The 27792-nt window shown below is 43.5% G+C and overlaps 1 protein-coding gene across 4 annotated transcripts in view; it reads left to right on the top strand.

Annotated features, from left to right (window-relative positions):
• kremen1 (kringle containing transmembrane protein 1) overlaps window positions 1–23336 on the top strand; it is a 212116-nt gene extending 188780 nt beyond the window's left edge. For all 4 annotated transcript variants that reach the window (XM_070887681.1, XM_070887682.1, XM_070887683.1 and 1 more), the window contains one exon: window positions 20927–23336. In XM_070887681.1, coding sequence (XP_070743782.1) covers window positions 20927–21083 — 157 coding nt within the window. In that variant the 3' untranslated portion in view covers window positions 21084–23336. The remainder of the gene's footprint in view (window positions 1–20926) is intronic.
• Window positions 23337–27792: the final 4456 nt, after the last annotated feature.

The raw sequence follows: 27792 nt of genomic DNA on the forward strand, positions 1-27792 counted from the left end.
TTTGAGGATGTAACGAACAGGGTGGATAAAGAGGAGCCAGTGGATATGGTGTATTTGGACTTCCAGAAGGCATTTGACAAGATGCCACGTAAAAGGTTACTGCACAAGATAAAAGTTCACGGGGTTGGGGGTAATATGTTAGCATGGATGGAGGATTGGTTAACTAACAGAAAACAGAGAGTTGGGATAAATGGTTCATTCTCTGGTTGGCAACCAGTAACTAGTGGAGTGCCGCAGGGATCAGTACTGGGACCCCAACTATTTACAATCTATATTAATGACTTGGAAGAAGGGACCGAGTGTAATGTAGCCAAGTTTGTTGACGATACAAAGATACGAGGAAAAGCAATGTGTGAGGAGGACACAAAAATCTGCAAAAGGACATAGACAGGCTAAGTGAGTGGGCAAAAATTTGGCAGATGGAGTATAATGGTGGAAAGTGTGAGGTCATGAACTTTGGCAGAAAAAAATCAAAGAGCAAGTTATTACTTAAATGGAGAAAGATTGCAAAGTGCTGCAGTACAGCAGGACCTGGGGGTACTTGTGCATGAAACACAAAAGGTTAGTATGCAGGTACAGCAAGTGATCAGGAAGGCCAATGGAATATTTGCCTTTATTGTAAAGGGGATGGAGTATAAAAGCAGGGAAGTCTTGCTATAGCTATACAGGGTATTGGTGAGGCCACACCTGAAATACTGCGTGCAGTTTTTGTTTCCATATTTACGAAAGGATATACTTGCTTTGGAGGCAGTTCAGAGAAGGTTCACTAGGTTGATTCCGGAGATGAGGGGGTTGACTTATGAGGAAAGGTTGAGTAGGTTGGGCCTCTACTCATTGGAATTCAGAAGAATGAGAGGTGATCTTATTGAAACGTATAAGATTATGAGGGGGCTTGACAAGGTAGATGCAGAGAGGATGTTTCCACTGATGGGGGAGACTAGAACTAGAGGGCATGATCTTAGAATAAGGGGCCACCCCTTTAAAACAGAGATAAGGAGAAATTTCTTCTCTCAGAGGGTTGTAAATCTGTGGAATTTGCTGCCTCGGAGAGCTGTGGAAGCTGGGACATTGAATAAATTCAAGACAGAAATAGACAGTTTCTTAAACGATAAGGGGTTATGGGGAACGGGCGGGGAAGTGGAGCTGAGTCCATGATAAGATCAGCCATGATCTTATTGAATGGCGGAGCAGGCTCGAGAGCCATATGGCCTACTCCTGTTCCTATTTCTTATGTTCTTATAACCCCACGCTCTCCCAGCCCTCCCCAACACCACCTTCCCTCAACCCTACCCTCACCCACCCCAGCCTCATCCTCAACCATAACCATCCCTCCTCCACCCCTGCCCCTCCTGTTCCCACCCTTCCTCCACTGCTACCTTCCCCCACCCCCGCCCTCAACCCTCCCCTCCCCCAACTCCTTTCCCCGCTCCTCTCCTCTTGCCCCCATATCTGATGAAACATCTATGGGAGTTTGAGAGCAGTAACCCAAGGATGTAATTTCTGACTGCTGTCGGTTTTTAAGACCAGGCCCACTTGCCGAGGTGCGCTGTCACACAGGATCTCTCCCTGCACTTCACTGACGTGATGAGTCGGGCACTGGTCGCCAGTCAGGCGATTGTGGGTTAAAATCAAATCGGGGTCCTAATTACATCATAGTCCCCGATGTTTATATATTTATGAGGCCCTCACCTGCCAGTGCGAGTATCTCACGTGTGGCCCAGAATACACCAGTTACTCTGGTGGCGGGAGATCGCTTTGTTTGTGTGACAAGAGGCTCTTGATCTGACAGTAGGTTCAGGGGCCCAATGTTTCACGGGCCACTGGTTCTCTTCAGATCAGGTTGTTGATAATTGATCTTCAAATAAAATAAGCTGGCAGAGTATACAGTTTAATACATGCGGGCATGAAAGAAAACAATTCAGATTATTGTACCACGTGCTCGCGTTTGTTGCTGGCCTTGGCCATGAATGCAAATTAAAATATTTTTGCAAAAATTAAATAAAAACACTGCAACTCTGAATTAGCAAGCAAAATAAATGCGGTTTTATTCCCTCAATCCACTTGTGTGGGTAAAGGTTGGTGCAGGGAGGGGAAGAGCAACCGAGAGTGAGAGAACTGTTGCTTGCTGTTGGCTGCCCTCTCCTAACGTAAAAGTCGTTATTGATAACCATATTTACTTATCTCGGTTACACAGCTCCAGAATTCCCATTGTGTTTACTCGAATAGTTGAAATTCCAGTCTGTCAAAAAAGAGCCCTACAAAGTAGCTGAGTGCTACCTTGTTAATAATTACAGACAGGCAATGCTCACAGCACAGCAGTTTTTACTTAAATCAAATATGTATTTGATGATGGCACTCAAAGAGGGAACAGAATGGTCTGGCTTTGCATAGGCTGTCTGCAGGTGCACTCATTCGGAGAGAGAACTCTCCTGTCTGGGCATGTGAGAAACAGATGGCCAATGATAGGCGTATTCGTGATAATGCCAGGGTCCCACTGTAAAGCATTGCGAGGTACAGTGGGTTAGGAGAAGAGAACAATCGCTCCCAAACCTGTGGGTAAAGTGCACTTATAATTATTACTGTGAGAAGGACATTCCTCTTTGCCGTGACTGGATAAAATGTCTTAAAATATACTTTAACAAGATGGGAGTGCCCCTTGAAAGAGATTTGTAAGAAAGCGACTTCAGCACAAACAGTCATATCGTTCTCATTATGAAGCGTGGAGCAGATTATCGAAATCTTTAGTGCAGTGAATCAGTTAAAAAGGCAATTCTTCCCTTCATAAAAAGAAGGGTGAGGAAGGACTATCAGGCCCACTAATGCATTAAAAAGGCAGTGTTTGTCCCAGAGAGCTGTTGGCAACGTTTTTCTTGTTACTGTTTCATTGTTGTAACATTTATATTTTGGTGCAGTTGGGACCCAGTGGAACATTTAAGTTCCATGGGCTTTACCTGAACAATGTTCAATTGCCAAATTTCTGCTTTAAGGCATTTTTGTTTTCAACCTGCACACTAGAATTCCTCCACATTGCTGCTGGCAGTCTGATTTGTATTTCCTAAAGGTAATCGCTACAGAACCCAATCTATTTGTAATTATAAGAAAGGCTAAAACTGGTCTTTTTATAAAACGAAACATTGATTAATTAATAAAATGATTTTTTTTAAAGGCCTCTTTTAATACGACTTACTGCAAGAGTGAGATAACTGGGTAGTGCAGAAGCATTTAAACAACATACCGACACCAAGTCACATCAAACCCGGTGCTCTGTGTAGACACCCTACTGGCCTTGGTCGCACTGTCCCTCGGGGATGGGGGAGGATGTGGGGCACGAACCGGTAATGAGACAGATCGGGCTTAATTGGCATTGTGTGGACTCCAGGTGTTGCACTGGGACTGACACAACATGAACATGTGCTCAGACCCTCCCTTTTAAATGGGTACGAGGAGGAAGGAAGCAACAGAATTCAGTAATACCCTGTTATGTAACCACTTCGGCCTTGAATTTCTGCCAAGACCAGGTAGGCTTGGAGCCAAATTGTTAGCATAACAGCGTAATTCTCTCCTTCAGAATGAAAGGCAAACTAACCAATTCTCAACCTGTACTGTCATGACCAGGAATAAACCCTCGCCAATGTCTGGAGCAAACACACCTGTAGCTTGGCCATTTATTTCACTATTTGCTACATTGGCCACAATTTGCATCCTAATCACTTCCATGCAATAATATTTTGCATCAGAAGCACTTAGTAAAAAGAACCAACAACAGCAACTACTACAACTATTACTGATACTACTACTGATACTATTACTTACATTCGTACAGCATCTTCAGCATAGTAAAACCTCTCAATGTGCTTCACTGTTGGGTTGAACACAAACAGGAATGGGAGGGAAGATTAGGGAAAGTGGGCAGAGATGTGGTTGAAGAGGTAAGTTTTAAGGAGGGTTTTCAAGTTAGTGTGGGGGAGGGGAGGGGAGCGTATGTGGATGGGGGGGGGCGTCATGAATCCTGGGTTTAAGGGAGTGATTTGCAAAGTGCGGAGGAAAGATGACTGAAGATTGACGGTAAGAGGTGTTGATCAGCATAGGTTTACAGCCATAATCTATTATTGTGATAAAGGGATAAACTGCTACCCTACATTGGGTTTAATGGGGCGCTAATACAGAGGTCACGTATTGCTGCTGCCCGAGAGTAACGTTTGCCATATTAACTAAGGCCTGTTGCCCGGAGGACCATGTGTTCCTGATGTCTAGCCTTAGCGAATCAGACAAGTCAATAAAAGCAGCTTGAATCAACAACACCACCCTGCAGATCAAAGAACGTCTCAGAGTGCTTTATAATGGGGGAGGAGATGGGGCAGATTAAGGGGGGAGCGGACACCAAAGGCTATCTCCAAGGGAGAAGCTGTTAAAGTGGCTTTTGAAGGAAGGGAGAGAAGGACCAAGGTGGTGGATTTGGGAGACACTTCCAGAAGATCATGAGCTGTGCATAAACAGCCATAATGTTGGCACAAAAATCATTCACTACATCAGTAGCAATTTTTTGTTTTGTAGGAACTTTTGGCTTTGCTTGAGTTACCCTCAGGAGGTGCATGACAGCACCCTGGAATGGGTCACTGTTACAATGACTGAGATCAGGAACTTGCACACCTCCCAACCTGGAAAGTTAACTAAAGCTGACGAGCAGTCTCAAAACAGCCCAGAACCATCGGCCTATGGTTGGTAGTTACACTGAAAGTGCACTGTGTGATACCTTATAAAGCAGGTCTACCCAACACATGTTTAGTGGCATTGTTCTTCATTTCTTTAGGAGAAATAACAGGTTAAGGTGGATATGTTTTTGTACTCTCTGCTAAATCAGTCATTTTTTTTTACATTGTATGTAAGGTTGTCACAGAAAGGCCTATTCCCCTACCCACCCCCCACCCCGCTCCTCCTCTCCCAGTTCATAGGATCACAGAGATACTTACAGTTGAGGATGGCCACTCAGCCCATCTTGGCACATCCATCCTGAAAGACCCTACAGACCCGCATAGCTGCAACAATTTGTTTTTTTGTGATTTCAGCTCTTTCTCCTCCAGAACTCAATTGAAAATGTTGATCACTCTCTGCGTGAAGAAGAACTGCCAGTTATCAGTCCTACATTGGCACCTTACTAGCTTGAACCTGAGTTCCCTTGTTTTAATCTAGCAATTTAATATAAAACAGTACTCTGCATTTATCTTTTGCATTCCCTTAACTATACCTTAATAAGATCACCTCTTAGCCCTCTTCCCACTCCGCCCCACAGTTCATTCAGGTGCTCTTGTCCTTCAATCGCTTCTCCCCCACCCGAGGACTGCTCCTGTCTCCCACATCTTGCTGCTTATCAAGGGAATTGAATGTTGCTGCTGCATCCTCTGGGCAGAAATTCTGGAACTCCTGAGAATTCCCATCCACTATGTTCATTGGTGTTCAATTCCCTGCAACAGCAACAAAAGTTAGGAGCTGTGAGTGGCGCTGAGGGGAATAGCCAGAAATGCGAAGGTATACATATCAGGAAAAGATGAACAGATGGGTCTCTTTTCTCTTGAAAAAAGAAGGCTGAGGGGTGACCTCATACTTCAAAATTCTGAAAGGTTTTGATAGAGTGGATACAGAGAGAATGTTTCCACTTGTGGGAAAGAGCATAACTAGAGGCCATCAATATAAGATAATCACCAAGAAATCCCACTAGGGAATTCAGAAGAAAATTCTTTACTCAAAGAGTGGCGAGAATGTGGAACTCGCTACCACAGGAAGTGATTGAAGCGAATAGTATAGATGCATTTAAGGGGAGGCTAGACAAGCACATGAGGGGGAAGGGAATAGAGGGTTATGCTGATAGAGTTAGATGAGGAAAGATGGGAGGAGGCTCGAGTGGAGCATAAACACCGGCATGGACTGGTTGCGCCTAATGGCCTGTTTCTGTGTCGTATATTCTATGTAGTCAAAAGAATTGCTGGGAGAGGTTGTCAGGAGTGGTGTCAGAAGAATCGCCAGGAGCGGTGCTGAGAGGAATAGCAGGGAGTAGCGCTGAAGGGAGTAACCAAGAGTCATGTGTGAGAAGAGGAGCCAAAAATAGGGCTGAGCGGAGCAACAGGGAGCAGCACTGAGAGGAATAGCAGAGTGCAGCACTGAATGGAGTAACCAGGAGTGACAATGAGAGTTGTAGCCAGTTATTACAAGGGGGATAGAGTATAAAAGCAGAGAAGTCCTGCTACAAATGTATAGGGTATTGGTGAGACCACACCTGGATTACTGCGTACAGTTTCGGTCTCGGTATTTAAGGAAGGATATACGTGCATTGGAGGCTGTTCAGAGAAGATTCACTAGGTTGATTCCAGAGATGAGGGGGTTGACTTATGAGGATAGGTTGAGTAGATTGGGCCTATACACATTGGAGTTCAGAAGAATGAGAGGTGATCTTATTGAAACATATAAGATAATGTGGAGGCTCGACAAGGTGGATGCAGAGAGGATACTTCCACTCATAGGGGAAACGAAAACTAGGGGATATAGGGCCCAAGTTTGCCCAGGAGTTGCTCCGTTTTTTTGGAGCAACTTGATTTTTCTGGAGTATCTTAAAAATCCCCATTCTGTGCATTTAATTTGCGCCAGTGTAAGTGAGTTAGTTAGGATTTTTTTTAGTTTCGTTTTTTTTTTCAAAATGGGGCATTACCAGCCACCTACGCCTGTTTTGGCCATTTAAGCCAGTTTGGACAGCCAATAATTGCTCCAAACTAACTTAGGCCAGCGTATATGGCCACTTGTGGCCGCACAGAAAACTCTTGCGGAGAATTAAGAAATCAGCGCGCGTACCATCAATAATAATAAATAAATCAATAAATAATAAATAAAAAATAAAACTTAAGTTCTACCTTCATAACTCGGCCCGCGAAGTCAGCGGGCCGGCTGGTGCGAGAGGCCACTCTGTTGGGGATAGGTGCGGATGGGTGGGATGCCCGGGCAGGAGAGAGAGCGCAGGGAACTGGCCACACACAATACACAGCAGGCTGGGCTCGCAGATCACGGAGGCTGCAGGAGTCAACTCTTAGGGGCTGGTGGACTTCCTGCTCTGAGGACTGCTGACTCCACCCCACTCCCCGATCAAAACACTCTTTCCCCCCCCACCTCCTCCCCGATCAAAACACTCTTCCCCCCACCGCCCCCGATCAAAACACTCCCCCCCCCCACCCGGATCAAAACTCTTCCCCCCCCCCCCCCAATCAAAACTCTCCCCCTCCCCACCCCTCGCCCCTATCAAAACTCTCCTAACAAAGCATAATCGTCAATAAATAAAAAATAAAACTCAAGTCCGACCTCGGCCCGGAAATTCAGCAGGCCGGCCGGGGATAGGTGCGGGACTCTCTCTATGGCATGCAGCAGCCTGGTGCATGTCGTGACACCACTCGGCCTGGGATAGGGGTGGGACATTAGGTTCCATGCTGCAGAGGAGCTACTGCGCATGCGCAAAACCTCCAGTGCGCATGCATTGAACTGTTGCCACTCTTTTGAGCGCAGGGCCCTAGCTCCGCCCCCTAATTCAAGTGCCACGCCGCGCCAAGCACAAGGACAGTTAATAGAGCGGGGAGAATATGGGGATATCTTTTCGGAGCCAAAAGATTTAAAACTGAAATGAAGAGGAATTTCTTCTCTCAGAGGGTTGTAAACCTATGGAATTCTCTACGCCAGAGAGCTGTGGAGGCTGGGTCATTGAATATATTTAAGGTGGAGATAGACAGATTTTTGAATGATAAGGGAGTAAAGGGTTATAGGGAGCGGGCAGGGAAGTGGAGTTGAGGCTAAGATCAGATCAGCCATGATCTTATTGAATGGCGGAGCAGGCTCGATGGGCCAAATGGCCTACTCCTGCTCCTATTTCTTATGTTCTTATGAGCAACACTGAGGGGAGGAGCAAGAAGGAGTGTTGAGAGTGTGGGGGTAGGTGGAGAAGTGAGTGGTGCTGAGGGGGAAGAGCAGCAAGCGGTGCTGAGAGGAGTAACCAGGAGTGGTGCTGATTTTCATCCATAAACATGTATAAGTGGATACTGCCCTGAAAACATTGTCCATATGTCGTGTATGTGGAGTATGAAGCAATGAACCCATGTACTGCCACCCTGCTCCTAGACTCAAAGCTCCCCTATTTGTGACAAATCTCTCAAATTATTCTTGTTGCTGCCTAGATGGCACAGTGGGCAACCCCACTTTCTGGTGTGGTGGTAAGCTGTACTGAACATTGTTGCCAGCTGTGATACCCCTCCCTGGTCTAATAGCCTCCTGGACCTCAGGGCTAGATTTTCCTCCCCTTCATCGCATGTTTTCCTTCACTGCCACTTTTGTTGATGCCAGACATCTGGAACACTGTTGCATTCCCAATTCCAGGAGGGAGAGGGGCAATAATTTAAAGGGTCACTTTGCCTGAGGCTATTGATCACTCTGGGGTTGCTTGTGCTGGTCAAAGCAGCAGGTCTAAAACTTAAAATCGATTTTGTTGATCTTTAACCAGCAGTGCTGCAGCAATTTCTCCTTCTCCTCCCCAACCTAAGGCGATTGTGTTGTTGGTGCCATTGGATAGCAAGAATCTAGAAAGCGAATCTGTAAAACAGAGGAAACAGGGCTTAGTATGTAGTAAGCAAGGAGGTCTTCCTATGCTGAATTGTATACACTTTAATGCAAGGAGTATAGCGAATAAGGCGGATGAGTTAAGAGCACAGGTAGACACTTGGGAATATGACATTATAGCCATTACAGAAACATGGTTGAAAGAGAGGCAGGTTTGGCAGATCAGTATTCCTGGCTACAGGATCTTTAGACAAGATAGAGAGGGGGTAAAAAGGGGGTGGGGGGGGGGGAGTTGCGGTACTGATTAAAGAAACTATTACAGCGGTGAGGAGGGATTATATGTTAGAGGGATCATCAAATGAGGCTATATGGGTCGAATTGAAAAATATAAAAGGGGTGATCACATTACTGGGAGTGTATTATAGACGACCAAACAGTGGGAGGGAGATAGAGGAGCAAATTTGTAGGCAAATTGCTGTGAAGTCCAAAAATCATAGGGTAGTAATAGTAGGGGATTTTAACTATCCAAATATTGATTGGGACAAATTTAGTGAAGGGTATAGAGGGTGCGGAATTCTTGAAATACATTCAAGAGTAGTTTTTTAGTCAGTATGTAGCAAGCCCAACACAAGAGGGGGCAGTCTTGGATTTAGTTTTGGGGAATGAAGCTGGGCAGGTTGAAGGGGTACTAGTGGGAGAGCACTTGAGTGCCAGTGACCATAATTCAGTCAGATTCAAGTTGGTTATGGATAAGGACAAGGATAGGCCTGGAATAAACGTTCCGAATTGGGGAAAAGCTAATTTTGCTAAGTTAAGGAGTGATTTGGCCATAGTGGACTGGAACAGCTACTTGTGGGTAAATCAGTGTCAGAACAGTGGGAGGCATTCAAGGAGGAGATCCCGATGGCTCAGGCCAAACATGTGCCCTTAAAGTAAAAGGCTGGGAAAAATAATTCTAGAGCCCACTGGATGTCTAGGGACTACCAGGGGAGGGTTAAGAAAAAAAGGGATGCTTATGTCATATACCAACGGCTAAATACTATAGAGTCTTTAGAGGAATATAGAAAGTTAAGAGGCAAAATTATAAAGGATATTAAGAATGCTATGAGAGTGCACGAGAAATTCTTGGCCAGTAAAATTAAGGAAAACCCTAAGATGTTCTGTAAATATATTAAGAGTAAGAGGGTAACTAAAGAAAGGGTAGGGTCTATTAGACACCATGAGGGTAATCTTTGTGTGGAGGCGGAAGATGTTGGTTGGGTTCTGTTTTCACAAAGGAAAGGGGCAATGCAGATATTGCTATCAAGGAGGCGTGTGATATTTTGGATTAAATAAATATAGTGAGAGAGGAAGTATTAACGAGTTTATCAGCTTTGAAAGTGGATAAGTCTCCAGGCCTGGATGAAATGCATCCCAGGCCATTGAGCGAAGTAAAAGAGGAAATAGCAGAGGCCTTGACCATCATTTTCCAGTCCTCTTTGGATCTGGGCCTTGTGCCAGAGGGTTGGAGGACTGCTAATGTAGTACCCTTGTTTAAGAATGGAGAAAGGGAAAGGCCAAGTAATTACAGGCCTGTCAGCCTAACCTCAGTGGTGGGAAAATTATTGGAAAAAATTGTGAAAGACAGGAAAAATCTACATTTGGAAAGGCAAGGATTAATTAGGGACAGCCAGCATAGATTTGTTAAGGGAAGGTCTCGTTTGACTAAACTGATTGAATTTTTTGAGGAGGTAACCAAGAGGGTCAATGAGGGTAGTGCGTATGAAGTAGTATATATGGACTTTAGCAAGGCTTTTGATAAGGTCCCACATGGTAGACTAGTCATGAAGGTTAAAGCCCATGGGATAGAGGGCAAAGTGTCAAGTTGGATCCAAAATTGGCTTGGAGGTAGGAAGCAAAGGGTAATGATTGATGGATGTTTATGTGACTGGAAGGATGTTTCCAGTGGGGTTCCGCAGGGCTCAGTACTGGGTTCCTTGCTTTTTGTGGTAAATATCAACGATTTAGATTTGAATATAGGGAGTATGATTAAGAAGTTTGCAGATGACACTAAAATTGGCTGTGTGGTTGATAATGAAGAGGAAAGTCATGGGCTGCAGGAGGATAGCAATCTATTGGTCAGGTGGGCAGAGCAGTGGCAAATGGAATTTAATTCAGAGAAGTGTGAGGTGATGCACTTTGGGAAGGCGAATAAGGAAAGGGTATACATATTAAGCGGTAGACCACTTAATTGTGTAGATGAACAAAGGGACCTTGGAGTGCTTGTCCACAGATCCCTGAAAGTAGCAGGCCAGGTGGATAAGGTGGTTAAGAAGGCATACGGAATGCTTGCCTTTATTGGATGAGGCATAGAATATAAGAACACGGAGGCTATGCTTAAATTGTATAATACTTTGGTTAGGCCACAGCTGGAGTACTGCATGCAGTTCTGGTCACCGTATAATAGGAAGAACGTGATTTCACTAGAGAGGGTACAGAGGAGATTTATAGGATGCTGCCTGGAATGGAGAATCTTAGTTATGAGGACAAATTGGATAGGCTGGGTTTGTTCTCATTGGAACAGAGGAGGTTGAGAGGAGACCTTATTGAGGTGTACAAAATATTGAGGAGCCTGGACATAGCGGATATTAAGGGCCCATTTCCATTGGTGGAGGGGTCTATTGCGAGGGGCATAGTTTTAAGGTGGTTGCTGGTAGGTTTAGAGGGGATTGGAACGGGGGGGGGGCGGGGGGGAGGCTTCTTTACGCAGAGGGTTGTGGGGATCTGGAACTCACTGTCTGGAAGCGTGGCGGATGCAGAAACCCTCACCACTTTTAAAAGATAGTTGGATGGGCACTTAAAGTGCAGTAACCTGCAGAGTTACGGACCTAGAGCTTGTAATTGGGATTAGACTGGATGACCTTTTGTTGGATGGCGCAGATATAATGCTAAGTACGGCAGGGAATAGAATATAGCCAGGGTGATCTCCTGGACTAATTTCAATTGCCTGGATGGGTCGGAGAGGAATTTTCCTAGATTTTTTCTCCCTAAATTGGCCTGGGTTTTTATCTGGTTTTTGCCTCTCCCAGGAAATCACATGGCTCCAGTTGGGGTGGACTGTAGAATGTTTCAGTATAAGAGATGTCACAGTTGTGGTAAGGTGGACTGGTTGGGCTGGATGCTCTTTGCCTTTTCGTCATTGTTGATAGGTTTATATGTAACCCTTCCGGGCTGCTGACCAAGGGCCGTGCGGCTCTTTGTCGGCTGGCGTGGACACGATGTGCCGAAATGGCCTCCTTCTGCGCTGTAAATTTCTATGTTTCTATGTTTCTATTAATGACCTCAGCACCTGTACTTGCTATGTACATTACATTGGCCCCAGGAAATGGGCTGAGGATACGGGTCCAGGCAGAAGTCCTGCCCTGCCAAAGATCTACCCCCTGTTGCAACACAAGGGGAAACACTGTCTAGACTCACTCATTCTTCATTGTCGCTGGGTCAAAGTCCTGGAACTCCCCCGCCCGCCAGTGCACTCTCCCCACACGGACTGTAAACGTTCAAGAAGAGAGACTTTCTCGGCAGCAACTAGGGATGGGCAATAAATGCTGGCATTGCCAGCGACGCCCACATCCCGAGAATGCGAAGAAAGATAAAGAACAATGGGTGCTGGTACAAGGTACCACAAGGCTGCTGGCAGCAATAGAACAGTCTCCAAGCATCAGTCAGTGACTTCTGGAGAGAAGGATTGGAGGTTGAGGAGAGGCGATGAGGATGAAATTCTAGAGAAGAATGTGATTAACATTGGGGTGAACTCATAGAGTGGGGTGCTCCCCGGGGTTCTCAACTCTGATTGGTTGTATTCCTGAAGGTTACTTCACATGACCTCCCACCCAATCAAACAGCCTTTTTTTTCTCCTCCTCTCCAATATTTTTAGGTCTAATAAACAAAAGTATCAATGAAAATGGGAAAAAAAACACACCATTATTAAAAATTGCTGTTTTGATTTTTCTCCCGGGTTGCTTGCAGCAGTATCCAGGTGATTAATTTTCAATTCCTTGTGCATTGGTAATCCTAACTCTCTCCCTTTCCATGCTAGCCATTTTATCAGGTTTGTAAACACTTAACAAACAACAGTGTCCCTTTAAGGCTTTGAGAGAATTAAGTTTTCTGGTTCATGAAGCTCTCAGTAGTAAGATGGGTTCCTGCTGTTTTATAACCACAACATATCATTAGTTGAGTTGATATTCTGTGCAATGTTTAGTATACTGTAGCATGACCGGAAACCAGGCTGAAAAAAATCTCATTAAAATTTGATTTGATGAAAGTTAATTCTATGGAGAAAAATAATCAAAATCTCCCCAGCTGTAAAACAGCATTAGTCGTGAGACATAACTTTGGATTCTATTTGGAAATAAGATTAAAGGAGCAGCAAACTGCGGTAAATACTTGGAATGTAAATTAATTACCTCTAGATGTGTTCCATGTGTTTATCTCATCCACTTGTTTTGAAAACTGCAGAGCCCAGAAGGCGCCTGCTCCCTTCATGGTGAGGTCAAGAGAATAGCATTTGGTAATGTCAGCCAATTGGATCTCAGCCGAACATATCCATACCAATATCACCATTGTACTGTCCTAGAGCCATCAGCGGCAATTGTCTGTTATTTCTGTTATATTTACCAATCACCCTACAAAGGGAACTGAACAGAGAATAAGTTTTCTTCTTTAAATTAAAGAGAGAATCCCAGTTAGCGTGCTATAGCTTGCCAGCCGTGGCTCAGTTGATAGCACTCTTGCCTCTGGGTCAGATGGTTGTGAAGTCCAACTCCACTCCAGAGATCTGAACGCTTAATCTAGACACGTACTCCCGTGCAGTACTGGACATAAGAACATAAGAACATAAGAATTAGTAACAGGAGTAAGCCATCTAGCCCCTCGAGCCTGCTCCGCCATTCAACAAGATCATGGTTGATCTGGCCGTGGACTCAGCTCCACTTACCCGCCCGCTCCCCGTAACCCTTAATTCCCTTATTGGTTAAAAATCTATCTATCTGTGATTTGAATACATTCAATGAGCTAGCCTCAACTTTTTCCTTGGGCAGAGAATTCCACAGATTCACAACCCACTGGGAGAAGAAATTCCTTCTCAACTCGGTTTTAAATTGGCTCCCGCGTATTTTGAAGCTGTGCCCCCTAGTTCTAGTCTCCCCGACCAGTGGAAACAACCTCTCTACCTCTATCTTGTCTATCCCTTTCGTTATTTTAAATGTTTCTATAAGATCATCACTCATCCTTCTGAACTCCAACGAGTAAAGACCCAGTCTGCTCAATCTATCATCATAAGGTAACCCTCTCATCTCTGGAATCAGCCTAGTGAATCATCTCTGTACCCTTTCCAAAGCTAGTATATCCTTCCTTAAGTAAGGTGACCAAAACTGCACACAGTACTCCAGGTGCGGCCTCACCAATACCCTATACAGTTGCAGCAGGACCTCCCTGCTTTTGTACTCCATCCCTCTCGCAATGAAGGCCAACATTCCATTCGCCTTCCTGATTACCTGCTGCACCTGCAAACTAACTTTTTGGGATTCATGCACAAGGACCCCCAGGTCCCTCTGCACCGCAGCATGTTGTAATTTCTCCCCATTCCAATAATATTCCCTTTTTGCTGTTTTTTTTTCCAAGGTGGATGACCTCACATTTTCCGACATTGTATTCCATCTGCCAAACCTTAGCCCATTCGCTTTACCTATCTAAATCTCTTTGCAGCCTCTCTGTGTCCTCTACACAACCCGCTTTCCCACTAATCTTTGTGTCGTCTGCAAATTTTGTTACACTACACTCTGTCCCCTCTTCCAGGTCATCTATGTATATTGTAAACAGTTGTAGTCCCAGCACCGATCCCTGTGGCACACCACTAACCACCGATTTCCAACCCAAAAAGGACCCATTTATCCCGACTCTCTGCTTTCTGTTGGCCAGCCAATTCTTGATCCATGCTAATACATTTCCTCTGACTCCGCGTACTTCTATCTTCTGCAGTAACCTTTTGTGTGGCACCTTATCGAATGCCTTTTGGAAATCTAAATACACCACATCCATCGGTACACCTCTATCCACCATGCTCGTTATATCCTCAAAGAATTCCAGTAAATTAGTTAAACATGATTTCCCCTTCATGAATCCATGTTGCGTCTGCTTGATTGCACTATTCCTATCTAGATGTCCCGCTATTTCTTCCTTAATGATAGCTTCAAGCATTTTCCCCACTACAGATGTTAAACTAACCGGCCTATAGTTACCTGCCTTTTGTCTGCCCCCTTTTTTAAACAGAGGCGTTACATTAGCTGCTTTCCAATCCGCTGGTACCTCCACAGAGTCCAGAGAATTTTGGTAGATTATAACGAATGCATCTGCTATAACTTCCGGCATCTCTTTTAATACCCTGGGATGCATTTCATCTGGACCAGGGGACTTGTCTACCTTGAGTCCCATTAGCCTATCCAGCACTACCCTCCTAGTGATAGTGATTATCTCAAGGTCCTCCCTTCCCACATTCCTGTGACCTGCAATTTTTGGCATGGTTTTTGTGTTTTCCACTGTGAAGACCGAAGCAAAATAATTGTTTAAGGTCTCAGCCATTTCCACATTTCCCATTATTAAATCCCCCTTCTCATCTTCTAAGGGGCCAACATTTACTTTAGTCACTCTTTTCCGTTTTATATATCGGTAAAAGCTTTTACTATCTGTTTTTATGTTTTGCGCAAGTTTACTTTCGTAATCTATCTTTCCTTTCTTTATTGCTTTCTTAGTCATTCTTTGCTATCGTTTAAAATTTTCCCAATCTTCTAGTTTCCCACTAACCTTGGCCCTCTTATACGCATTGGTTTTTAATTTGAAACTCTCCCTTATTTCCTTGGTTATCCAAGGCTGGTTATCTCTTCTCTTACCGCCCTTCTTTTTCACTGGAATATATTTTTGTTGAGCACTATGAAAGAGCTCCTTAAAAGTCCTCCACTGTTCCTCAATTGTGCCACCATTTAGTCTGTGTTTCCAGTCTATTTTAGCCAACTCTGCCCTCATCCCACTGTAGTCCCCTTTGTTTAAGCATAGTACGCTCGTTTGAGACACTACTTCCTCACCCTCAATCTGTATTACAAATTCAACCATACTGTGATCATCATTCCGAGAGGATCTTTTACCAGGAGATCGTTTATTATTCCTGTCTCATTACACAGGACCAGATCTAAGATAGCTTGCTCCCTTGTAGGTTCTGTAACATACTGTTCTAAGAAACAATCCTGTATGCATTCTATGAATTCCTCCTCAAGGCTACCCCGTGCGATTTGATTTGACCAATCGATATGTAGGTTAAAATCCCCCATGACTACTGCCGTTCCTTTTTCACATGCCTCCATTATTCCCTTGATTATGCCCGCCCCACCATGAAGTTATTATTTGGGGGCCTATAAACTACGCCCACCAGTGACTTTTTCCCCTTACTATCTCTAATCTCCACCCACAATGATTCAACATTTTGTTCATTAGAGCCAATATCGTCTCTCACAACTGCCCTGATATCATCCTTTATTAACAGAGCTACCCCACCTCCTTTCCCTTCTTGTCTATCTTTCCGAATTGTCAGATATCCCTGTATGTTTATTTCCCAGTCTTGGCCCCCCTGCAACCACGTTTCTGTAATGGCCATAAAATCATACCCCTTTGTAATGATTTGTGCCGTCAACTCATTTACTTTATTTACTGAGGGAGTGCTATGCTGTCAAAGGTGTTGCTTTTGGGTGAGACATGAAAATCTGCCCACTCAGGTGGACATAAAAGATCCCATGGCACCAATTTGAAGACGATCAGGGGAGTTCTTCCCGGTGTCCTGGCCAATAAATATTACTTAACCAATATCACTAAAACAGATTATCTGGCCATTAACACTTTGCTGTTTGTGGGAGCTTGCTGCGCGCAAATTGTCTGCCGCACTTCCTACATTACAACAGTGGCAACACTTCAAAATATTTGATTGGCTGTAAAGCACTTTGGGACATCCTGAGGTTGTGAGAGGCACTATATAAATGCAAGGTCTTTCCTTTTTTCTTTCTTCTTACGTTCCATTGACATCATTGGAAAGTAAAATTGGGCAGAGTGTAGAACGAGCGCCTGATCTGAATCTGTCAGTTCCCCACCGGGTGGGTTAGGTTAGTATTGCCCCTGTAGAGTCAGATATTATAGCACAGAGCAAAGACTCAGGAGTTTTGCATGAGTGACAGTGCCAGCTCTTCAGCTTGAGCTGTCTACTTTAAGCCCATGTTTCTACCCTTTAGAACCATATAAATTACAAATTGCAGGATAAAATATCGAGATAAACAGCATACTCAAGAATTTGGAATAGATCTGCCCACCCAGACACCCTGAATGGTGTTGTGTTGGTGCGGGTCTAATAACTCATTGTTCCAAGTGTGAGGCCACCTATAGCTGCAGGGCCAATACTCGCAAATATGTACAAAATAAAAATGTATCTATGCAACTATAGAATTGGCTTCAGCTCATGCAGTTTACTAGTATGAGCATTTACACTGGGACACAAACCACCTTCAATTTGGGGTGGGGGAGTTGATGGGGATAGAGAATACTCAGTACCCCATGTTTGGAGTTGGAGTGAGAACTTTTGGGAGGAGCTGCAAGTTGTTTATTTCTAATTTCTTCCTGGCATTTTGTGCTGATAAGTATCTATCCCTTGTACATTCTCCAAGAGGTGGCTTGGTAGAAAATCCGACAATTACAAAAGTGTAATTGGGCAAGTTGCAACAACACAGCCCGATTGAAGATGTTGCATTGGAACGTTGGAAAGGAGTGTTTAGTAATCTTACATTTGCATCAGTGACACCTTTTAACTGCAAATGGCTGGCTTTCTACCTTTTTGTCTTATGAAAAATAAATGTGAAAGATCGTACATTCAAAATACAGAGCATTTCTGAACTCGGCCTTTGGTGGTGCTCTGTGGATTGGCATGACTCAACTGTTTCCATGGCAACACCTCTCTTTATTTTCATCTTCAGAAATTGGAAGAGAAAAAGCCTTAAAGAAAAATGACTGTCAGCTTATAATTATACCTGATAATGGAGCTGAAAGCCTCTGGTGTTCCTGCAACTCTTTTCTGCTCACAAATGCCCCCAAACCAGCCATTGACCACAGCAGCCACTGATGAACTTCTGGCATTTGAACAGATATTATCATCAAAGAATGCAGTGGCCTCGTCAAGTCATTGATCGCTTTAAAGTTTAGAATCAGAACAGTTGATTTTCCAAATCTGTGGCTCAAAGCGTTTCAGAGAGATTTTCCATTTTCACCATGAGGCAGATCTCTGTTATTCATTCTGGTCTGGACCATGTACAGTAGACACCGCAAGTCGCTGGAGAAATACCAGCAGCGATGTCTCCGCAAGATCCTGCAGATCCCCTGGGAGGACAGGCGCACAAACATTAGCGTCCTCGTCCAGACCAATATCCCCAGCATTGAAGCACTGATCACACTTAATCAGCTCTGCTGGGCAGGCTACATTGTTCGCATGCCAGACACGAGACTCCCAAAGCAAGTGCTCTACTCGGAACTCGCCCACGGCAAACGAGTCAAAGGCGGACAGAGGAAACGTTACAAGGACACCCTCAAAACCTCCCTGATAAAGTGCGACATCCCCACTGACACCTGGTAGTCCTTGGCCATAGACCGCCTTAAGTGGAGGAAATGCATTGGGGAGGGCACTGAGCTCCTCGAGTATCGTCGCCGAGAGCATGCAGAAATCAAGCGCAGGCAGCGGAAGGAGTATGCAGCAAACCAGTCCCACCCACCCTTTCCGTCAACGACTATCTGCCCCACCTGTGACAGAGACTGTGGTTCTCGTATTGAACTGTACAGCCACTTAAGAACTCATGCTAAGAGTGGAAGCAAGTCTTCCTCGATTCCGAGGAACTGCCTATGATGATGATGATTATGTTTTATTCCAGGTGTGAGGCAAACTACAGCTGCAGAGCTAATAAGCATAACTTGTAAGCAGTGTCTACCGATAGATAGACAATGAACAGTTGAATGGGTTGGGGTTAGATTCAGTCGCAGCACAAATTAACTTGCATTTACTCAGGTTATTATGTTTGATTTCTCAGAAAAGTTTATTGCTTCATTATTTAACTATTAATTTAAATCCAGTTTCTTTGTCAGCCTTGGCTCAGTGGTAGCATTCTCGCTTCTGAGTTAGCAGGTTGTGGGTTCAAGTCCCACTGCAGAGACTTGGAATTGAAGCTGGGATCTTCCCGGTGAGAATAAGAACATCAAGCCTGCTCTGCCATTCAATAAGATCATGGCCAATCTGATCATGGACCCAGCTCCACTTCCTGCCTGCTCCCCATCACCCTTTATTCTCTTATTGCTCAAAAATTTGTCTATCTCCGCCTTAAATATTCAATGACCCAGCCTCCAAAGCTCTCTGCGGCAGAGAATTCCATAGATTTACAACCCTCTGAGAGAAGAAATTTCTCCGCATCTCAGTTTTAAATGGGCGGTCCCTTATGCTTAGACTACGTCCTCTAGTTTTAGTTTCCCCAATGAGTGGAAATATCCTCTCTGCATCCATCTTGTCGAGCCCGCTCATTATCTTATATGTTTAAATGAGATCACCTCTCATTCTTCTGAACTCCAATGTGTATAGACCCAACCTACTCAACCTATCTTCATAAGTCAACCCCCCCTCATCTCCGGAATCAACCTACTGAAGCTTCTCTGAACAGCCTCCAATGCAAGTATACCCTTCCTTAAATACGGAGACCAAAACTGTACGCAGTACTCCAGGTGTGATCTTACCAATACCCTGTACAGTTGTAGCAGGACTTCTCTGCTGTTATACTCTATCCCACTTGTAATAAAGGCCAACATTCCATTTGCCTTCCTGATTACTTGCTGCACCTGCATACTAACTTTTTGTGTTTCATGCACAAGGGCCCCCAGGTCCCTCTGTACTGCAGCACTTTGCAATTTTTCTCCATTTAAATTATAATTTGCTTTTCTATTTCTTCTGCCAAAGTGGATAACCTCACATTTTTCCACATTATACTCTGTGCCAAATTTTTGCCCACTCACTTATCCTGTCTATATCCCTTTGCAGATTATTTGTATCCTCCTCACAATTTGCTTTCCCACCCATCTTTGTATCATCAGCAAACTTGTCTACATTACACTCGGTCCCTTCATCCAAGTCATTAATATAGATTGTAAATAGTTGAGAACCCAGCACCGAACCCTGTGGCACCCCCTAGTCACTGTTGCCAACCGGAAAATGACCCATTTATCCTGACTCTTTGTTTTCTCTGTTAGCCAATCCTCTATCCATGCTAATATATTCCCCCCAACCCCGTGAACTTTTATCTTGTGCATTAACCTTTTATGTGGCTACTTATCGAATGCCTTCTAGAAATCCAAATACACCACATCCACTGGTTCCCCCTTATCCATCGTGCTCGTTACATCCTCAAAGAACTCCAGCAAATTTGTCAAACATGATTTCCCTTTCATAAAACCATGCTGACTCTGCTTGATTGAATTATGCTTTTCCAAATGTCCCATCATGCTTCCTTAAAAATGGACTCCAGCATTTTCCCAACAACAGATGTTAGGCTAACTGGTCTATAGTTTCCTGCTTTTTGTCTGCTTCCTTTTTTCAATAGGGGCGTTATATTTGCGGTTTTCCAATCCACTGGGACCATCCCAGAATCCAGGGAATTTTGGTAGATTACAACCAATACATCCACTATCTCTGCAGCCACTTACTTTAAGACCCTAGGATGTAAGCCATCAGTGCTATACCCGTCGGTGGATTCATTGCCTGAGCAACCTGGTCCTTGAATTAATGTGTTAACTGTCATTGGACTACACAAAGAAACTACCAGAGCTAATGAAGGAAGGGTTGGTGATTCGGAGGGAAATGCTAAGTTCTTGTCCCACCTCTTAGGCCGATGTCAACTTGAATATGGATTGTAGGATTATTAGACTTGCTTCAGACAGTGTGGGCAAAGGTTTAACACAGTGGCATTAAGATCAGTCAGCTGATTTGTTTGATTGGATCAGGAGCTTCAAGTAGATTGCTGCCACTCTCTGTATATTAGGCCACATCAGCACAGCCTGTGTGCCATTTAACCAGTTGTAAGGGAATAGATACTATGGCCAAGTAGTTCACCTCTCCTAGCTAATGAATTACTTGTGATGAATGTGAAACATTGTTAAAAATGAACGTAATGAAATGCAAAAAGCATCCAATAATTAAAGATCAATGAAACTTTGTACTTAAAAGGTCAATTTATTTTTCTTTAGGTCTCGTAGAATTCCCGCACAAGACAGCTCAGAGAACTGCAGCCAATCATCTCCGTCTGAACCCTGGGTCATCACCTACAAACCCTCGACTATTTTATTCTTTAAGAAAAAGCTGAAGGACCAACATGGAGATCGAAGTCCACTTGTGGGTGACTAACTTGCAGCAACAGGGACCTAACACCACAAGAACTTCCACCACATGTCCTCAACATGGAAGCTCCTTTAAATTATCTTTCAGTTGCAACATCCAGCACTTTGATACCTCAGCGTGAAGGCGGCTTGAAACTCACCGAATGAAGCACTTCACAACGGACACACGCATTCACGCACGCCCATTCGAAGCACCATCAGACCAGCTGGCCGGCATCGCCAAAGCCAGAGTCCAATAAAAATACAAGTTCTTGGCAACTTTTGTACACTATGCTCTTACAGTTTAACAAGGAGGAGGCTGCCACCAGCATGAGTCTATACATTATATTGACTGGAATTCTATTGGGCTCTAATAAGGGACGGACACTTCACTTGACTTTCAGTATCCTTCTAGAAATAGATGCGGACTGATGTTGATTCCATCCTTCAAGTTAGGACACTTCAGCAGGTGACTCTTCTGCTACATTCATGCAATGACCATCCAGCCCTTCTGGCCATGGTTGTCTGCACTATCTAACTGAACTCTACGGGTGATTTTGTAACAGTTGCAGAAGATCAAAAATCTTTAACACCAAACCTGCTCTTAAATTCTCAAATCTAATCTACAATCAATGTTGTAGGTAAGGAACATGAGGAAGAGTTTTCTGATTGTCAGAAAACCATTGTCAAATCCGCAGTGAATGTTGAATCTATTTCAGCTTCTGAAGCCTTTATTGCTGTCTCACAGAACCAGAAATAGGCTCAAATCAATAAATCCATACCTGTAATCCATTGAGAATAATGAACTCAAGGATGGGCTTATCGATGTTTTAGTGCAGGGAATGTCAAAGTTCATCCTGTGTTAAAAAGGTTCCCAGTTTGCTAAAACCAGTCCTAAATGTAGGCCTGAGTGAGCTGGTGATGGTTCAGTTTTGTTAGGGTTCCCTCCATTCAGCCAAACCTAAACTTTAAACAAGCCTCTCCTGCCTTTTCAGAAAAGCTTAAGTCCAAAATAAGTAGCGCCTTGTGCGTGCAGAATTTAATTTGTATTTATTTATACTCTCCCCTCTAGTTTTGGTTGTTTACCTCTCTTTGGGGTACCCTTCACATTGCACAGTTGCCTGGCATGAAGCTGGCCAGTGACTTGATGCCAGTTCTCTGCCAACGCTGGTGTGTAACTGGACAATAGGGGGCCTGTGTGAGTGGCCAAGATCGATTTCCCCTCGGACCTTATAGGAAAGCATTTAACCTTTGTTCAGCATCTCCTTTGTCTCTCTCTCTCTCCCCCCATCCCCATAACCCAATCGAGATTGGGAACTCAATGTGTACTAAATAATGATCGTAAATCTGCTAATTCAGCTCTGTGGCAAAGCACTTGTATAACCAAACCATTGGGGCTGGAAAGGAGTTTGGATTGGGTTGGATTGGCTGATTGAAATCTTCAATGAACTTGGCTTGAGAACTACGCAAAATGTATGTTACAGAGAGAGGGAGAGACCCTGTGCATTCTGCCAGCACTGTCAAGTCCAACGGTGGCATAATGGTTATGTTATTGGACTACTAATCCAGAGGCCTGGCCTAATGATCCAAAGATGTGAATTTAAATCCCACCATGGCAGCTGGGGAATTAAAATTCAGTTAATTAAATCAATCTGGAATATTAGCCAGTATCAGTAATAGTGACCATGAAACTATCGAATTGTTGTGAAAACCAATCTGGTTCAATAATGTCCTTCAGGGAAGGAAATTGGAATTTTGCTGTCCTTAGTGGTCTGATCTATATGTGACTCCAGACCCAGAGCATTATGGTTGACGCTTAACTGCCCTCTGAAATGGTATAGGAAGCCACTCAGTTGTCAAGAAGGTGGCTCACCATCACCTGCTCAAGGGGCATTTAGGGATGGTCAAAAAATGCCAACTTTGCCAGTGATGCCCACATCCCATGCATGAATATTTTTTAAAATGGAAGTAAATCCCTCCCCAATAGTCGTAACTTCCCATCCTGTCTCCAAGCAACAGGGCAGACTTGTCAGGTAACTTATGGTAAATAAGGTCATTTAGGGTGCACCAGTTTCAGGAACAAAGGCTGTGATGCGGCAGCAATGCACTCCCAAACCGGGAGGCCCAAGGCCGGCCTATAATTAGGCCTGGTGCCTCATTAATATTAATTGGCTGAGCTGCCGGCAGCTGTCGCTCCTCCACAGGCAGCTCGCCTGATTGAAGAATTGAATTTTGGCCGCTTGCCTTGCCAGCAAGGTAAGTCCTGGGAGGTGGGCTATGGAGCAGTAACAGGGCCGGATGGGGGTTTGGCCGGGGGGGGAACGGGACGCGATCAGCGTACTCGGGAGGCGTGCAAGCACTGCTGCTCACCTTGGCTCCACTGCAATGGTTGTTTTGTATTTTTCTTTAAAACACGTACCTTTTGGTGGCAATTGCCCAGGGACTGCTTACCAATCCTGTGTGGAGCAGCCCTGACTCCTATCACATTTTAGTCCCCAAACTTGGCCTATGTTACGCTTGTTTTACCCTGCAGAACAGGCGCACGACATCCATGTTCTACCCCTTAGTGTCAGCGCACCTGCTATTCTCAACTTGAATAGAAGATTCCAAGATCGGGATTAACTAAAAAAAAGCCAATCCAGACTCAAACCTGGTATCGACAGAGTTGCTCCAGATTCTGACTTTAAATGGGAGCGCAGTGCCAGGAAGGCTATTTTAAAGAGTTTCCCTGTTAGAGAAGAATACCGCTTATTGCAGAGGCTTCATTACAGAACCTGAAAGGAGAAAGCAGTGGCAACTCCTCAGAGCAGAGGTAAACGGCAGTATGTGGAGCTCTGGGCTAGTGATGCATGAAATTACAGCCTGCCAGACATTAACGATAGACCAAAGCTAATCAACCTCAGGCTAAATAGCTCATATATCTGCCACAAACAGCCAACCTATTCAATACATCAAAGGCCAAAATAAATGTTGCTGGTCGGTAAAAATACTCCCTTTTGTTGTGTATATATAGTGACAGGATTAAGGAAAATATTGTTTTTACCCCAAAGTAACGTTAATTATGAATAAACTGAAATTGAGCAAGATTGAAAAAAATTGTTTGAAACCAATAATTATAATACATTAGCAGCCTGCAGCTCCCTACACAACTTCAGAGCCACAGTCTAATCAGACTTTCATGAGTGACATGTAACTAATCAGAATGGTGATATGCCAGGCTCCTCCTATCGTCTTAAAGCCTTGCTGGGTAATTTTTTTTAGGATTGCTAGTTTACAAAGATACAATACAGAGTTCAGTGGAAATGGAACAATATCCAACTTAGGTGATCTGTGAGAAATGTGTTTAGCAAAAGGTGTGAAAAGCATATCAAATTGAAAGCAAGAACACAGCTTCCTTAATACTCCAACTCACAAGTGTGTATGAAGGTGTGTCTAGTTGTACAAGTCACTACAGATTGCTAGGCCAAACATGGGTTGGTTTATTAAGTACACAGATATAGTACGATAAATCAGTTAGTTAGGATAAGTACAAACAGAACCAACACTGTGCTGATCCAGACTGAAGCATGGCTGAGATCCCTCAGGATCTCTTTATTATCCACTTCTCAGAATTGGCTTGACTTTTAGAAACTGAACAATGTTTAGCCCTTAAAGGGACCACTATTTCACGTCAAGCCAGTTGAGTTCAGTTCGGGCTTTGCAGTCGTCCTTTATACGGGTATGTCATTGTGGAAATATATGACCCACCAAATTGTGAAGCGTTACCGAAGGGGCTTTCTGGACTTTTCTTCAAAAGGTCCTGCGTACAATACAGGGGTTCTCATATTTCAACACGGGACTTATAGCACTGCTGAGGGGTTCCAGTTTTAAGTTACACATTAATGATATGTTTCAACGGTTACATTTCTGGAAGGGTTTTTAATTACTTTTGGTAGTTAAGGAGCCACATGAATTTTCAAGCTTTTTGAGTATGAATGAGTCTGCATACTTGCCGTGTCCTTACATGCACAGCTCAATCTTCTGTCAAAACAGCCTTTAATTATGATAATTGAGTAGAGATAATTAAAGTGGGACTAGGTCTTATCTCTTACGTTGGGCGTTGTCTATTTTTTTAAGATTATAATGAGGGGAAATACGTTCTATTGGAGCAAAATCATTCTCTTTATCAGAAACATGGCCATAAGAGAACTTTTATTGATTAGATTATCATTTCAGGTCTGGTGATTGTCCGCTCAGTTTTTTCACTTGAGGTCTTTGTCCCTGCTTTTCCCACAATGCCTGCTGCCTTCCTGCTGTCCTCCTTTGACTGAGAGGATGGCGTTGCCTAGGCCCCAGGCTTCTTCAGTTTGACTGTCATTAAGTGATCAGTATATATATTGATGTGGTCAAGCGAAATACATTTCAACAAAATGAAATATTCTGTTGTTAGGAAGCACTCCAGATGGAGGTCTGACTGACCAACTTATGACTGATCCATAATGCAGTGCGGCATTTCTGAATTGTGGGCACTGCTGGGTATTTATGCCCACTACTGGACATTTAAGAGGCGAGTGCTTAAACGTGTAGACCACTGTACTACTGGTAGACACAGACAGTTTTACTTTGCTTTATTTTATGACTGCACCCGTTATGATTTCTTCATCACCCACGTGTCCAGCTTTGGTCCAATGCTGAAGGAGGAGCATCAGAGAAATTCTATTTCGCTCCTGTCCTGAGCTCTATAATTGCATGTTACTGCTTTGCCAGCTCTGCACAGGCCAGAACCTTCAGATTGGATGGATAAGGGTGATTGACTGGTACCGTAAAATCTAGTGTATAAGCCATACCTGTGTATAAGCCACACTCTTAATGTGCATTGCATAGATCATATTGGTATTCAAATTACACTGGTATATATAAGCCAATTCCACATTTTAGCTTCAAAATTGGTATCCAATAGTGATTCATATACTGGATTTTAGTGTGACCATTGTATAGATGCAACCTGTATTTGCATTAGTCAATCATTTGTCCATGTTTGTTGGTTTCAAACCTTTATCTTTGGTAAGGCTTCTGTGCCTTCAGGATTGTTTTCAGCTTTGTTTCCTGTAAGTTCAAAGAGCATGCTGCCTGCCAAGTTGCATCTTGTGCTCATCACAATTGGAATAAGTTTTCTGTACACCCTACGATCATACCCAGGTTATCTCTTCCCTTCTGTTTGGGCCAGGGTGATCTATGAGAACTCAGTATGCAAAGCCACTGTTAAGTGTAGATTAGCATAGCCAGACTTTCCAACTGTCAAAGGTTCCCATTTTGTACGTGCACTTTTTGGAGCCCGTAATCCGATTAATGCACCCTAACATCCTTCCCCCTGCCCCCTATCAAAAAGTGCCCTTTGCAAGCTTGCACTTGCAATATGTCCGTGTGATTGCAGGGAACATTACCCATAAAAGTTACCATAAATCCAGAACAAAATGGGGCAGAAAACACATGGTGCATTTTATACCACCATTGTGAAACTCTGCAGCTTTAATATGAAGGACGGTTGGGAAGCATTTAGAGACAATCCTTGAATTTAGGAGAGGATTGCAGTCTCTGGTGTGCTGGGAATCACTGCCAGTAAAATCCTTCACCCTTCATTGGTATTACTGCCAGAACCCTAATGCAAGTATAAGCAAGTGGAAAGAGTTCCTGTGGGAAAACAATTCCTCTATAAGAACATAGGAAAATGGAATTAAGTAATTTCTCTGACAGGAATTCCCAGATATATTAATATAAATCTTCCACAAAAATGCCAGTTACCAATCCTATCTGAATATCTTCTATAAACATTATACACTTGCTATGAAATATTAAGGGAATATAATGGGATTGTGAGAAAAGGCTTTCCTGGAAAGAGGTTACAAAATGTGGAATTTATTTTATTGAGAAATGTGTTTTTTGAATACATTAATATTTCTAAAACATTTAGAAATTGAAATTGTCTTCATTTATACCTGGTCACACTTTGGGAAAAGAGACAAGTACAACAGGATATGTGCTGTAAAACTGTATTCTGTTAAAAAAGAGTTTTTAAGCTATTTTAGTGTCTCCCATTCTCCATAAGAAAGTGGAATTATATATGAAGATAGTATAAGCAATAATTTGTACAGTAAATTATTCTGTTTTTTCTATATGTATGGGATGTCAATATTTACAGACTTAAATTATGAAGAGTACTGTAGTTTATTAAATCTGTGTTTTAATAAATTTGCATGTCTTAAAATATAATGTTTTGCAATTTCTACTAAACATTGTTTTAATTCCTATACAACTTGTGGAAATAGAATTGCACATTGCTTGATTTAATCACGTTGATTTAATCACATGGCCCAGTTTCCCTCATGTCTCCCCTCCCATGACTTACGCACTGACCTCCAGAACCCTTATCATCAGCTGGCAAAGCAGGCACCCAGGTGTAGAGCAGATTGGTCTGTGCCAAGTCACATGTAGCTGTGTGCACTTTCTGTTGTATAACAATTCCTGTCACTGCCATGCTTTTTCTTTTTGCTGTCACAGTTACACTTTTGCTGTCATACTTTGCCAATTAGCTGGAAGTAAAGCAGCAGGTCAAAGCTATACAGGCAAAGAACGTACAATTTGACACTGAGGAAAATGAACCAATTGAATAACACAAAATGCTTTTTGGGAGGAAAACAAACTCTGCTTTTTTTCTTCAGTAATTGAAATGTTAATGTCCAAATAAGGTTCTAAATAAA

The sequence above is a fragment of the Pristiophorus japonicus genome, chromosome 8, assembly GCF_044704955.1.
Source record: "Pristiophorus japonicus isolate sPriJap1 chromosome 8, sPriJap1.hap1, whole genome shotgun sequence".
NCBI lineage: Eukaryota > Metazoa > Chordata > Chondrichthyes > Pristiophoridae > Pristiophorus > Pristiophorus japonicus.